This window comes from Bubalus bubalis, chromosome 5, assembly GCF_019923935.1.
Source record: "Bubalus bubalis isolate 160015118507 breed Murrah chromosome 5, NDDB_SH_1, whole genome shotgun sequence".
Lineage (NCBI taxonomy): Eukaryota > Metazoa > Chordata > Mammalia > Artiodactyla > Bovidae > Bubalus > Bubalus bubalis.
Genome location: NC_059161.1, coordinates 131,512,953 through 131,527,270, shown reverse-complemented (window position 1 = coordinate 131,527,270; position 14,318 = coordinate 131,512,953). Strand labels below are relative to the sequence as shown.

The 14,318-nt window shown below is 70.0% G+C and overlaps 1 protein-coding gene across 17 annotated transcripts in view; it reads left to right on the top strand.

The window, feature by feature from the left end:
- Positions 1-13,915, top strand: part of BRSK2 (BR serine/threonine kinase 2) — a 48,077-nt gene extending 34,162 nt beyond the window's left edge. For 2 of the 17 annotated variants that reach the window (XM_025287002.3, XM_025287012.3), the window contains 13 exons: positions 212-376; positions 461-558; positions 627-777; positions 2,196-2,261; positions 3,266-3,289; positions 4,061-4,121; positions 4,802-5,009; positions 5,324-5,372; positions 8,822-8,945; positions 9,499-9,679; positions 9,778-9,867; positions 12,190-12,237; positions 13,303-13,894. In XM_025287002.3, coding sequence (XP_025142787.1) covers positions 212-376; positions 461-558; positions 627-777; positions 2,196-2,261; positions 3,266-3,289; positions 4,061-4,121; positions 4,802-5,009; positions 5,324-5,372; positions 8,822-8,945; positions 9,499-9,679; positions 9,778-9,867; positions 12,190-12,237; positions 13,303-13,526 — 1,489 coding nt within the window. In that variant the 3' untranslated portion in view covers positions 13,527-13,894. Of the gene's footprint in view, positions 1-211; positions 377-460; positions 559-626; positions 778-2,195; positions 2,262-3,265; positions 3,290-4,060; positions 4,122-4,801; positions 5,010-5,323; positions 5,373-8,821; positions 8,946-9,498; positions 9,680-9,777; positions 9,868-10,048; positions 10,144-12,189; positions 12,238-13,302 lie in introns of all 17 variants that reach the window. The other 15 variants (XR_003109728.3, XR_003109730.3, XR_003109729.3 and 12 more) reach the window with 15 other exon arrangements.
- Positions 13,916-14,318: the final 403 nt, after the last annotated feature.

The following is a 14,318-nucleotide window of genomic DNA, read 5'->3' as shown; positions in this document are numbered from 1 at the left end:
AGGGCCCGGCCCAGCGCAGGCCTACCTCCAGCCTCGGGCCCCCGGGCCAGCTCTCGGGGACCCTGGCCAGCTCGTGCTGGGCACAGGCAGGACGCAGGAGATGTGCAGGGGCCGGGCGCAGGGAGAGCAGCAGGACTCAGGCCCAGGGCCGGGGAGCGGGCGAGGAGCTTCGGGTGCTGCCGGAGGGAGTGACCGGGCCCTGTCCCCGCAGAGGAGGCAAGAACGAGCCGGAGCCGGAGCAGCCTGTCCCTCGCAAGGTGCAGATCCGCTCCCTGCCCAGCCTGGAGGACATCGACCCCGACGTGCTGGACAGCATGCACTCGCTCGGCTGCTTTCGGGACCGCAACAAGCTGCTGCAGGACCTGCTGTCCGAGGAGTGCGTCCGGGGGCCTGCCCGGGGGCGGGGGCGCCGGCCTGCAGGGACCCCATCCAGCCTCCCGGCGCCTCTCACCCTCTGCAGGGAGAATCAGGAGAAGATGATCTACTTCCTCCTCCTGGACCGGAAGGAGAGGTACCCGAGCCACGAGGATGAGGACCTGCCGCCCAGGAACGAGATAGGTACGGGGTCCCGGGGCCGCCCGCGCCGCCCCTGCGGACTGCCGGCCCTGACCCCGCTCTGCACGCAGACCCGCCCCGGAAGCGTGTGGACTCCCCGATGCTCAACCGGCACGGCAAGCGGCGGCCCGAGCGGAAGTCCATGGAGGTGTTGAGCGTCACGGACGGCGGCTCCCCCGTGCCTGCACGGCGGGCCCTGGAGATGGCCCAGCACGGCCAGAGGTGCGTGCCTCCTGCCGCCCTGGCTAGGCGCTGCTGGGCCGGGCCTGGCTCCTCTCTGCACCCCGCCCTGGGGCTGGCCTGAGGCTGCTGCGCGGCACTGCACTGAGCTGTGCCTGGGGAGGTGTCGGGGTAGGGGGCCTGCATGGGCTGCACTGGCTGGCTGAGCTGAGCTGGACTGGGCTGGCTGAGCTGGAATAAGGTGATCTGGGCTGAACTCTGCGCCCGAGCACACTGGGCTGGGTTGGGCTGAGAGGGGCAGGGCTTTGCTTGGTTGGCCTGGGTCAGGCTGGGTTGGGTGAGGCCATCCTGGACAGAGCTGGGCTGGAGTGGATTAGACTGGGCAGGGCCGGGCAGGGCTGGGCGGAGGTCAGCTGTGTTCAGAGCCGCAGCCCAGGAGGCTTAACCCCGATTGATGCTGAGCCCGTGTTTGGGTCAGCTGTGGCCAGGCGGGGGTCAGGGATGTGGAATCTTGGGGTGGGGAGTCTGGGCCCCCTGAGGAGGGGTGGGCATCGGGGCCCTGCAGAGCCTCTGCTGTTCCCGGGATGCTGGGCGAGACCAAGCCTCCCTGCCAGGCAGGGCCTTCAGCCCTCGGGGGGGCCCTGGGGCAGGGGCTTCGCGGGGGGTGTCACCGCTGGAGCCCCGGCCACACTGGTCAGCTGGGTGCTCGGCGCTGGGGCCAGCCGGGCCTCTGAGGAACTGCAGGCTGCGGGCCACCGTCAGGATTAAACGGGCCACCGACCCACCAGCCACGGCCCCCACCACCGGCGGTCCCAGCCCCCACCCTCTGGGGTCCCAGCCTCTGGGGCCCTGTCCAGGTCTGCCGGCCACCGTGGTCCACTGCCCGCGGCCTCCTGCCCCAGGGTGGGGGGCGGGGAGGAGCAGGAGGGAGGTCCTGCTTGTCGGGGCACCTCTCCTGGAGGCGCCGTCCTTCCTGAGCCTTGCCCTGGCTTCCGGCTCCACAGCTGCGGGCAGGCTGGGGGCTCGCCAGCCTCCCCCTGCCCTGTACACCCCACCTTCGGCCGTCCTGGCTTCCACTCTGCCTTTCAGGCCCGCGTGCCTCAGGGGCGGCGGGGGGCTGGGGCAGGGTCAGGGGTCAGCCATCCCAGGGGTCACTCCCTGGAAAGCTGACCCTCCTCGCCCCCCGCACTTTCTGCTCCATCTCAGAGGCTGCTCCCCCCTGGCTTGGGCCCTTGTTGAGGTGACAGGCCGCACCCCTGGGGCGGCGCCAGGTGTCCCCCAAGGCCGCCCTGCCCATCAGGCCGCCGGCTGTGCTGCGCCCGCCTGGCCGGCCCTCCTCCTGTGCGCCTGGCCTCAGCCGGCGGGCTGTGCCCAGCTCGGAGGTGTGGAGTGCCGGCCTCCTGGGCCGCCTGGCGGGGCCGTGGCAGTAACTCTGTTTTCTCACTTTGTTCCCGCTGTAGTAAAGCAATGTTCAGTAAAAGCCTGGATATCGCTGAAGCCCACCCCCAATTCAGCAAAGAAGACAGGTATACACCCTGCCCCCCTCATCCCCCGCCCCAGCCCCACAGACAGCGGCGGGCCTGGGGGCAGGGCTGGGCTTCGGGTGGCCACCCGCCTCTGGCGAGGGAGCCTTCCCGTGAGCCGGGGGGAGGGCTGGTCAGCTGAGGCTGACGCCCAGGAGGAGGAACGTGGCCCCCTAGGAGGGCCAGGAGACCCGGGCTCTGCCCACCCCGGGCCCTGGGCTGCCCTCGGCTATGGTCAGCGGGCCTCTGGGCCTGTTCGGCTCCCCTTCCCCACTCCACACTGGCCTGTGTCCGGGGGCCGCCCGGCTGTCCACACGGACCAGAGTGGAGGTGGTCGCCCCGGGCGCTGCAAGCTCCCCAGGAAGGAGCAGGGGCCGTGCGGGTCCCAGGAGGCCCTGCACGCCCTCCAGCCCTCCAGGCCCCTGGCGCCCCGCCTGCAGGGCCCGCTGCCCGGCAGCGCCCATGGCGGGGCCTCGCTTGGCCCCAGGCCCCCCGGCTCCCCCTCCGTGCCCCCTCCCACCCCGGCTGCTCTGCACTGGCGTGTCCTTCCCGCAGCTCAGCTTCCAGGCTTAGACAGCAGGGCGTGGATGCGGCCCCGTCTTTCTGCCGCTGCTTCTCTGCTTCCTTCATGCCGAGCGGCAAGCTCGCAGCTGCTGCCCCTGCCGGCCGTGGTGCAGGGTGGGCCCCCGCTGGGACCGCCAGCCCGCACTCCGTTCTCACGTCTGAGGGCTTCGGGCCCTGTCCAGCGGACATGGGCGGACTGGGCTGGGGCTGCCAAGGGCAAGGTGCCGGCTCCGTGGCTGCGTCGGGTCGGAGGGTCGTCGCCGTGGGGCTCCAGCCCATGGGTGCCGGGGGCCTGGCCAGCGGGGCCCGGCTCTTCCCTGAGGCCCAGGGGCTGGCTGCGGTGTGGGCGGTGTGGCCGGGTGGGCGGTGTGGCCGCCCTTCACTCTGTTCTGTCCTCTTCTCTCCTGTGGCTGTCTCGACCCCTCCGGTTTCCTTCCTCTAAGGATGGCCGGTGCCGGCGCCCAGGGGTGAGCGGGCGTCTCCTTTCCCTTGAGGCCACGTGGGTGGTGGAGCAAGGCCCCGCAGGCCCGGCCCTAACCCGAGAGGTGTCCGGTTCCTGCCCCGAGGGGGCAGCGGCCGCAGTGGTCTCTGCCGGGCGTGCTGGCCAGTGACCTCTCTGTGGTCGTGCCCAGGCCAAGTCTGCAGGCCACACGGGGCTGGGGTGGACAGAGTCCATGTCCCTGCTGACGGCCGTCACAGGCGCCGTGCGAATGAGGAGGGGGCGGTGGGTGGCTCTGGGCCACACGGGTGGGCTGTGGACATGGAGGGGCTGGGCTGGTGCCCAGGCGCCAGGGGGTGAGGCGCTCGGCAGAGTGCAGGACTCTGGGTCTGCGACAGCTCAGCCCGGAGGTTCAGCTGGGCTCGGGTCAGTGGGTGTGTGGAGAGGGGGCCCTGGGAGCCTCGCCTCCCACATCCCTCTGCTCATCAGGCTCGAGAGCTGTGCTGAGGGCCCCTCTCTGCCCTTTGGGCCTGGGGCTTTGGGCCTCGGATGTGGGGCAGCTTTTGCGTGGGGGGAAGAGGAGCCCCCAGGCCGCTGGCTGCACCATGGGGCTCCCATGACCCCCAGGGGCCCGGGCCCTCCTGGGCCTGGTGCGAGGCGGGGGACACAGCAGGCCCGCCCTGGGCACTGCCAGGCCTGCGCTGGGCCGGGGCCACCACGGGGCTCTCTGCGGGCCCACCTGAGGGGAGAGGCGCCGGGAGCGCCCCGTCTGAGCCGCCCTGCGCGCCTGTGTTCCCAGGTCCAGGTCCATCAGTGGTGCCTCCTCGGGCCTGTCCACCAGCCCGCTCAGCAGCCCCCGGGTGAGTGACCCCGCCCACCAGGGCGCCCCCCAGGGCGGGGGGCGGTCGGGCGGACCCCCATCCTGCCTGCTGCTCTGGGGGCTCCGGCTGCTCTGCTAACGGCACGTTTTCTGTTTTGTTTTCTCGTTTGTCGGTTTCTTTTGTGGCGAATGCTCCCCCACCCGCCTGCCCCCTCCTGCCTGGGGTCCTCCTGGCGCTGTGTGTACTTGCCGGGGGCGGGGCCTGCGGGGGCGGGGCCTGCGGGGGGCGGGGCATGCGCTGGGCTCTGGGGGGCCCCCTGCTCTCCCCTGTGGCTCCTGCCTGCCCTGTAGCCTATTAGAAAGTTTGTCCTGCCTCCCCCGCCCCCCGAGCTCCCCTTTGTGGCCTGCCCCTCGGCCACCTCTGCGGAGCCTGAAGCTTGCCGGAGCGCCTCCCGGCCCGGACACCTCCTCCCTCCACAGGCCGCCCCGCGGCCCAACCCCAAGACCCAGACCTTGCCGAGCAAGGCCAAGCTGACCGACAAGCCGCTGCAGGGCACCAAGTCCAACCCACTCCCGGCTGGCACCCAGGCCCAGCCCCTTGTCCCAGGGGGCCTCAGCACCCAGCCGGCCCTGCCCCCGGGCCCACCCGCCCTGCGGTCGCCTGCCCGGCTCCCACCCCCCAGGACTGAACCGAACACCAAATCTGTCCCCACCATACAGGTGACCCCTCACCCCTCTCCGAGGGGCAGTCCCCTCCCTACCCCCAAGGGGACACCTGTGCACACGCCCAAGGAGAGCCCGGCCGGCACGCCCAACCCCACGCCGCCGTCCAGCCCCAGTGTGGGAGGGGTGCCCTGGAGGACGCGGCTCAACTCCATCAAGAACAGCTTTCTGGGGTCGCCCCGCTTCCACCGCCGGAAACTGCAAGGTGAGAGTGGCCAGACACAGCAGGGGGCCGGTGGGGGGAGCTTAGGAGGGAGGGTGGGGGCGGGGGGGGGTGCTTGGGAGAGTGGGGGGGTGGAGGCCCTGTCCATCCTGGCCAGCAGGGCACACCAGCCGCACCGTGTCAACGGGCAGGGCATGGGGGGCGTGGCCACCTCCCCGAGACAGCAGGGCCCTTTGGAGGCCAGAGAAGGCAAAGCCTGGTTTCAGCACCAGGAGACCGGACAGCTCCCTGTGCCCGCGGCCTTGCTGGGGGCGGGGCAGGGCGGTCACCGCGCTCTCTCCCTGTCCCGTGTGCAGTTCCGACGCCCGAGGAGATGTCCAACCTGACCCCGGAGTCGTCCCCAGAGTAAGTGGCCCTGCTCAAGCTCGAGTGTGCGCTGCCGGCTCCTTCCCGCTGCCTGGATGTGGAGTGTGTGGGCATCCGGGATGGACCCTGGGTGTCAGGCCAGGGTCACTAGGGTGCTGGGGCCGCCTGCGTCTCCACCTTGAGTGCCAGGGCAGGTGCGGGGCCAGGGCGGTGACACGGCCTTGCCCAGGTCTGCTCCGAAGCCGCAACTCAGGGGGCGGGGAGTGCGGGTGGCAGGGACGGCACAGCCGTGCTTCAGAGTGACCATCCGCTCCTGCTGCGAGCCACGGGCTCCACACGGGGAGGCTGGGGGGCCCCGAGCCCCTGGGGGCCAGCTGTGAGGTGCCTATAGGAAGGGCCTCCGCCCATGGTCCCACGAGAGGCGGAAGCGCGGCCCTGAGGCGACAGGGAGGCAGTGCTGCGCTGGACGTCTGGAGACAAGTCCCTGTGTCTGGGGCCCAGACCCCCAAGAGGCCCCAGCCTGCTCTCCCTTCACTGTGTCAGCGAGGCCTGTGGGGTGGCCACGGGCAGGGTCGCCGCGACCTCACTGCAGGAGAAGGTCTGTCACCACCGCATCGAGGCCCACGTGGGCCTGTGGACAGCGCTGGGGTGGAGCCGGAGGGCCACCAGCCCCAGATGCAGGGCCTCGGGGCCTCTGGGACCCCCCGTTGGTGTCCCTTTGGTCAGGATTTCCTGCCGTCATCAGAAGCTCTGGCAACCACGTTTGTAACTTGTTAGGTTTTCTAGAAAAGCTTAAAAAAAAGCCTACCCAGAGCAGCGGACAGCACCGTGCAGGCAGCCCACAGCCTCGCGCCCACTCTCAAGTCCTGGAGGCCTGGTCCCCCCACAAGGGCCCTGGCTGGCACCCGCCCCCCACCCAGTGGGTGTGGCTGACGGGGGAGCAGACGGGTGGCCCTGGGGTCAGGGGCGTCCCCGGCATCCGCTCCTCATGAGGTTGCGGTCTCCGGCCCGGAGACGTCGCCTCCACGTGGTCGCAGCCTCGGTCCGTCGTGTGTGCGCAGCGTTCACACCCGGCCTGCACGATGGCCCAGGCTCTCAGCTCCAGGGGCGGGAACCAGGCCGGCACCTCATCTCAGGCCATGAGCTCTGTCTCTTCCGGGAGGCCCAGCCTTTGCTCTCAGCGCCTTCCCCCAGCGGGTGAGGCTGAGTCCGCGTCAGCACGTGTAAGAGCTGCTATCAGACAACACGCCTTCACCAACAGGCCCAGCCGGGCCCGGACTGAACCGCACAGGCCTTCCCAGCCCCTCAGGCTGCTGTCAGACCCGACGCTGAGTGCACAGCTGAGCGCTCCCGTTACTCAGTCTTGTCATTGAGGGAGACGGGGCGCTGGCCCCCACCGCGAGCTCCAGAGCCACCTCCTGGCCCTTGTCTGAACTTGAGGCCCGCGGAACTCTGGACGCGCCGACGGCTGCAGAGCCAGCAGGGTGTGCGAAAGGAGGCGAAGGTGGCCGGCGACTGCCGGGGGCCGGGAAGGGCAGGTCTCTGCCTCGGAGGCCACACCCAGAGGCCGGCTCCAGCCCCACGAGTGGACATGGCCTCTGTGGGCAGGCTGCCTGCCGCCACAGCATTGCCACGGGCCCCAGAGCCAGCTCCGGAAACGGGCAAGAGAAAGGGGAGACGCACAGGAGGACGCCCTGTGAGCTGAAGACCCACTCACGCTGCCAGCGCCACCCGAGCAGTACTGGCCTGGACGGGGCCCCTGCTTGTGGAGCCCTGGCCGTGTCCGCGGCTGAGCTCCTGGCGTCGGGCAGGCGCTCCCGCCAGCGCTCGTCCACCCGCCAGCCTCGGGGTCAGGCCCCGCTCCACAGCATTGGTCAGTGATGGTCATCTCAAGGCCCATCCAGGGCTCCGTCCACCTCCAGGCTCAGCTGGTCACCAGCAGGATTCAGGCTCCTGGCTGCACAGGCCTCCCCATCCCGTCCGTCTGTCCTGCTGTGTCTAACCATGTCAGTTTGTCCACACGAGGTGGAGGCCCCTGGCCAGGGGGAGGCCGGCCTTTCAGAGCCTGATCTTGGGGGAGAGGCCCGCTGCCCTCCTGCTCAGAAGCGAGTCCCGGCCTTGTCCACCGTGGGAGAGGCCCTCATGGGCTGAATGTGGGAGGCAGGACGTGTGTGCTGAGGGGGCGGCCCAGCCCAGAGGGGGGCCTCGGACACGGCAGAGGGACAGAGGACGATGGGCAGGGCGGGCCGGGTGCCCCCGAGGTGCAGGCTCTCATGCGAGAGGGTGCTGCCGCCCTGGGTCCCTGGGGTGGCCCCTGCCCCGCCCCACGCAGCAGCTTGGCCCCCGGGGGTCTGAGCGAGCTCCGTGTTCCAGGAGTGATCTGGGCGGGGCGGCAGGCACCAGCCCCCGGGCACAGAGGGAGGGCAGGTGGCATCTGGGCCCCAGCCCCCGTCTCTGCCCCCGTCCCTGTCCCCCACCCCGGGCAGACATGCACAGGGTCCCCCGCCTGCCCCACCCACACAGCCCCCGATGGGCACCTCTCCCTGGGAGCTGCAGGGAGGCCGCTCCACAAGTCACCCCCAAATAGCGGCGTAACGCAAGGCTGGGGTCAGGGTGTGCTCAAGGGCAGGGCGCCCCCCACTCTCCCCTCCTCCCCTCCTGACGGGGTCTCAGCAGGTGCTGCCCACACCCAGGAGGGAGGGGGTGGCTGCAGGACCACCTTGAGGGCTGCAGGCCTCGGGGTGGGGCTGGTCAGGGTCAGGATGGAGGGACGGTTAGGGCGGGGAGTCAGTCAGGATAGTGGAGTCCAGATGGGGTCACAGTCATGGCTGGGATGGGGGTCAGGATGGGGGGGGGTCAGAGCTGTGGGGTCACGGTCACCATGATGGGGGTCAAGGCACGGGCTGTGGGATGAGGGTCAGGATGGGATCAGAGGTCAGATCAGGATGGTGGGGGTCAGGACTGTGGGGTCATGGTCACCATGATGGTGTCAAGGCAGGGGTTATGGGGTGAGGGTCACGATAATGGAGTCAGAGATCAGGATGGTGGGGGTCAGGACTGTGGGGTCACAGTCACGGCTGGGGTAGGGGTCAGGGTCAGGATGGGGTCAGGGCTGTGGGGTCACAGTCACTGTGATGGGGTCGAGGCAGGAGCTGTGGGGTGTGGGTCAGGATAATGGGGTCAGAGGTCAAGGTCAGGATGGGGGAGTCAGGGCTGTGGGGTCACGGTCACCGTGATGAGATCAAAGCAGGAGCTGTGGGCTGAGAGTCAGGATGATGGGGTCAGAGGTCAGAGGATGGTGGGGTTCAGGGCTGTGGGGTGAGGGTCAGGATGGTGGGGGTCAGGGCTGTGGGCTGAGGGTCAGGATGGTGGGGCCAGGGAAGGGGTCCAGTTATGACAGCGAGCTGCCTGCAGCCCGGGGAGCGGACAGGCCAGCACTCAGCTTGGCTGGCCTGCCCTGAGCTGACCAGCCGTCTGCCCGCACTCAGGCTCGCCAAGAAGTCCTGGTTCGGGAACTTCATCAGCCTGGAGAAGGAGGAGCAGATTTTCGTGGTCATCAAGGACAAGCCGCTGAGCTCCATCAAAGCCGACATCGTCCACGCCTTCCTGTCGGTGAGCCTCTCGTCACGAAGTCCCTGACCCCAGGACCCCGGCCTGGGCAGGGCCAGGGGGGCGGGAGACGGGTGTCTCCTGGGGAGGGCCCAGGCCAGGTGTGGGGGTGCCTCCAGGGACCCCTCACTGAGGTGGGGTGATGCACAGCCACTCTGAGGAGGGGCCTGCGGCCTCGTCGTGGGGCAGGGGGCTCTGCAGGTCTGGGGGATTCGCCTGGGGCCTCGAGACTGTCCCCAGGAGCCTGGCACCCTGTCCTGTGTGCCCGCTGCCTGCCTCCTGCAGCCCCGCGCCCCTCCGTGCAGAGGCTGCTCAGCCCGACCAGAGCCACAGGCCCGCATCCAGCAGAGCCGGGCCTCGACCCTGGGGGGCGTGTCCCCTACACGCGGCCCAAGCTCTGGCCCGGCCTCTCCCCTCCCACTGCTTGAGCCCTGCTTTCTGCCCCATGTTGGGGTCCACCTGCCTGAGGCAGAAAGTCCCCGCTGCTGGGGCCTGGGGGCCGGGGGGCGGGCGGCTCCATGAGGGGAGGCCGCACTCACGCTGCCTGCGCCCACAGATCCCCAGCCTCAGCCACAGCGTCATCTCCCAGACGAGCTTCCGGGCCGAGTACAAGGCGACGGGGGGCCCGGCTGTGTTTCAGAAGCCGGTCAAGTTCCAGGTGGACATCACGTACACGGAGGGCGGGGCCGCGCAGAAGGAGAATGGCATCTACTCGGTCACATTCACGCTCCTGTCCGGTGAGCAGCTGGGGAGGCCCGGGGCCGCCCCCTGGGCGCGGGGCTGCAGTGTGGGGGTCCCCGCTGGCCCTGCCCCTCACCCGCCCTGTCTCCCCCAGGCCCGAGCCGCCGCTTCAAGAGGGTCGTGGAGACCATTCAGGCCCAGCTGCTGAGCACACACGAGCAGCCCTCTGCCCAGCACTTGTCAGGTGAGGGAGGGGCCCGGCTTGGTGGCCCGAGGGCTGGGGACGGGGTGCGGCCCCTCTGCGAGCCGCCTGGCCCGCAGCCACGTGCCCCCAGGGAGCAGGGCGCTCCCGCACAGCGGCGTCTCTGCACACCAGGGAGGTAGGGCCGCACGCCACACTGAAAGGCGCCTCTTGTCCACTGTAGAACCCCCCCCGCCAGCTCCAGGACTAAGCTGGGGTGCTGGGCTTAAGGGCCAGAAGGTGGCCACCAGCTACGAGAGTAGCCTCTGACGCTGGCAGGTAAGGTGTCCGGCCCCACCGCCGGGGCAGGGAGGGGGCTGTGGGCAGGTCCTCTGCGAGAGCCAGGCCGGCCCGAGGAGGGCGCCCTGCGCCCACCCATACATCCAGTGGCTGCCTCCCGGCCCTGGACAGGCCATGCAGGCCCAGCACCCAGCTGAGCAGCTGGACACGGGGCAGCCCGGCCCCTGGCCAGCGAGAGCGGGCTCCTCTGGAGTGACCGGGGTCCTGCCGGGGCCCTGCGCCCTTGGGGTCCCCCAGAGAGCATCCTCCAGGGTGGGGGGTGGTACCCACTCTGGTACCCACTCTGGCTGATGTGAGGGGCTGTCTGCCACCCACCCTCCCCTAGACGGGCAGGACATGGGGGCCTGAGGTCCAGGCGAAGCAGGGGTCTCCCAGTGGGCCTAGACGGGGGCACACAGGGGCTGGCGTTGCCCAGGCCTGCAGTGCTGGAGGCCCGGGAGCCTGCGGGTCAGCACGGCTGGGCCCTGGCGGGGAGGGCCTGTGGCTGCGCGGGTGCGGGTGAGCCCTGGGGCTCGTGCATGATCGGTGAGCAGCGTGTCAGGGAGGGCATGCGGCGCGGGTTTGCGGCGGGAGATGCCAGCTGACCGTGAGGCCCGTGTGGGGCCTGGGGAGCGCAGGGTCCAGCCCAGAGCCCCCCTCTCAGGGCCCCTGTGGCCAACCGTCTGTGCTTGTGTGTGGGGTCCTAGAGGCCGAGCGGCCCCCGTCCATCCCGCCCCGCCATGCTCATTCCATCGTCTGTGTTCCACCTTTGCCTCCTTGTCACGTGTGCCCCTCTGGTGGGGGGGCTGGGGCTGGAGGGCTCTAACCCACGGAGGGGGCCCATTCCCCCGGCCCTGGGAGCTGGCTGGCCTGGGGGCTGTGCCTTTAATGCCCCTACCTCAGAGGAGGCAGCACTCCCAGGGGGAGGCCGAAGCTGAGGCAGGACAGCTTGTCCGGGGAAGCGAGCAGGGGCCTGGCGAACTGCCTGGAGGACAGGGACACGGGCTCTCTGTGTTCCTGGCCAGGCAGAGTCCCGCCCTAGGGGGTCCCCTCCCGTCAGCCAGTGTCCCCCGCACTAGGCCCTGGCCCAGGAGCAAACCTGGTGGACCGACCCTTTTGGCAGGGCCCCACCCCCGCGCCAGCTCTGGGTCTGAACCACCTCCCTGGAGACTGCTGGGTGCCAGCTCTGGGCCAAGCCCGTCTGCCCAACCTTCCTTCAGGGAGCCCTGGACCTGGGGAGCCCAGGCTGGGACCCCAGCCCCTCCCCCAGGGCCCTTACCTGGTCCCTCCCTCTCATACTGGACTCGCTCATCCAGAGAGCTCATTCCTAAAGCCACTGGATGTGGGGAGGGGGCAGAAGCTGGGGTCCCTCTGGGGCACCAGGCTGAGACCTGGTAGCCACTCCAGCAGGGCCCCATTGCAGCCCAGGGAGAGGCCCTTAGAGGGCCTGGCTGCCTTCCCCACCCCCAGCCCACCTGGCCTGGCCCAGCAGAAGGTGGAGAGAGTCGGGAACGGGGTGCCTCCCTGAGTCTGGGGCTAAGGGGAACCTTGTAGCCACTGGGTCAAAGAGTGTGAGTGGTAGGCTGAGGACCCAAAGGTGGCCTGCACAGACCCTAGCCAGAGGCCTGGACCTCTCAGCTTCTAAGCGAGTGCCCTGGACCCAGAGTCAGAGGGGAGGGAGGGCCAGGCATGACCCCTCAGTGCCCAGGAGAGGGGTCCAACTCTCTGCTGCCCTCTGCCGAGCCCTGTGCAGCTCCGGCGGGAGCCTCCTCGCTGAGCCCCGGATTCCGCGTTCCGGCGCCTCTCTGAGCACCGGCCCTCTTAGCCCGCCTGCGTTGGCTCCACCCCTTGGCCACAGCCCCGCCCGCCCTTGGCCCCGCCCTTGGCCCCGCCCCCTCCCAGGGCCCCGCCCCCTCCCAGGGCCCCGCCCCCTCCCAGGGCCCCGCCCCCTCCCAGGGCCCGGCCTGAGGCTGCCCCCCCAGCTCGAGGTCTGAGCTGGAAGTTGTGTTCACACGTCTCCCCTCCTTTCTCCGTTCTGTGCTCCAGACACCACTAACTGTATGGAAATGATGACGGGGAGGCTTTCCAAATGTGGTAAGAACCCCTCACGCGCACCTGGGCCCCCCAGCCTGTCACCCCATTGCTCACCCCTGCACCCCCTGCAGCCTGCTCCTGGCGGGTGCTGCCCCCACCCCCGGCTGTCCTGGGGTCCCTGTGTACCTGAGGGGCCTGGACACGCACACGTGGCCGCGCTTGCCCCCAAGGCGCCCGGCTGTGCCCAGCCCCTCCCCCCTGCCACCAGCCGCCTCCCTCACTCAGCTCCCAGAGCGGTTGCAGGCCCGGCCCAAGATCAGGGCAGGCCAGGGAGGGACTCCAAGACTCAGAGCAGGAAGGGGCGCCTCGGCCCCAAGGCCAGCAAGGCTCCCAGCTGCGGGCTCCGGCCCCAGGTCAGGGCGCCCCCAGGCCCTGGGCTGCAGGCTCAGGTCAGGCCCTCTGCCACCGGACGGGGCGGGACAGGGCTCCTGCTGTTCCGTCTTTGGAGCAGAGATGGGGGTCCTGCCTGTTCTTGCCCAGGTGGGGGCCTGGCTTAGGAGGAGGGCCTGAGGTGCCCCAGGGCCAGGACCACAGGGCCCCCAGGGGGCTGGGCCCCCACGGCTGCCCCTTCCTTTTCCCTCGGAACGGTCTCTCCGGGACCAGGGCTCCCACTCTGGCTGCCTGCCCCAGCCCTCACCACACCCAAGCTCCATGCCTGTCCACCGATCCATCCGTCTGTCTGTCTGCTGCTGACCTTTGTGTCCACGCTGTGCCACCCGGGTTGGCCAGGGGCGGGGCTCCAGGCCTCCCAGGAGGAGTGTGACGGGCACACTGGCTCCGGCCTCCAGTCCCCGAGTCCCGCCCAGCCCCGGCCTTCCCGCCGCTGAGGACTCAGGGTGACGGGAGGCCTGGCGGAGGAGGAGGGTCCCCGCCGGCCTGGGCCCCAGCCCGCCGCCCGGAGGCCTCGAGCCCCCGGCCGCCAGCCCCGCTTGCTGCCGCGGCCCCGCGCCCGCGCAGACGCCCTAGTGGGCCCCTGGCTCATTCGTCTATTGTTCTCTCTCTTCCCTCCCTCCCTCCTTTTCTCTCTTTTCTTTTTTTCTTTTGTCTTCTGTTCTGTGCACCCAGGCAGCCCATTGAGTAACTTCTTTGACGTAATTAAACAACTTTTTTCAGACGAGAAGAACGGGCAGGCGGCCCAGGCCCCCAGCACGCCCGCCAAGCGGAGTGCCCACGGCCCACTTGGGGACTCCGCGGCCGCTGGCCCCGGCCCTGGAGGGGACGCCGAGTACCCAGCGGGCAAGGACACGGCCAGGATGGGGCTGCCCGCCGCCCGCCGGGAGCAGCCTTAGACAGACACATAGCCCCCTCCCCTCGTGCGGCCCGCTGCCCGCCCGCCCGCCCGGGGTGGACCCAGGGCCACGCCCGTCTGTCCGTCTAGACTGTCGTGAAGCCGGGGAGGAAAGGAAAGGGGGCCCCGGGGTTCGCAGCCCAGGCTGGGCCGACCGGGCCCGCTCTCTCTTTCTCTTGCTCTCTCTCTCTGCCTGTCTCTGACAACGCCACTGTCTCCACTCTGATACCAGGAATTATCCCGAAAAGTTAACATGTCACCTCCACGAGGCCGCCCTCCGTGCTCTCCGCCGGACTCCGGCTGACCGAAGGCAGCTGCCGCAGACCCGCCCTCTCCTCCTGCCGCCCGCCCGCCCGCCTGCCCGCGCGGCAGCTCTGCCCAGTTTCAGCTCCGCATGGCCATGGGGAGGAGGACCCAGGCCCCCAACTGGACGCACGCCGACCAGCGCCCTCGGCAGGTCCAGCTGGCCTCCGGGGCGGGCCCGAGGGGGCGAAGCAGTCGTCTGGCCCTGCCGCCTCGGCCTCTCCCCGGCGCGCCCCCCCACCCTGCCGCTCCTTGTCCATGCACCTCAGCGCCGCCCACCTGACCTGCCGCGTCCCACCCCCAGCTCCCTGGGGGCCGCAGGTGGAAAGAGACCCAGGGCCCAGCGTGCCCACTGCCCCGAGGCTGGCCGAGATCAGTATTATTTATTTGCTGTTTTAACTTATTGAGTTTCTTCTCTGTTCAGGGAAGGGGCAGCAGCAGCGCCGTTCTGCCGTCTGTCCGTCCGTCTGTCTGTCTGTGTGTGTGTGTA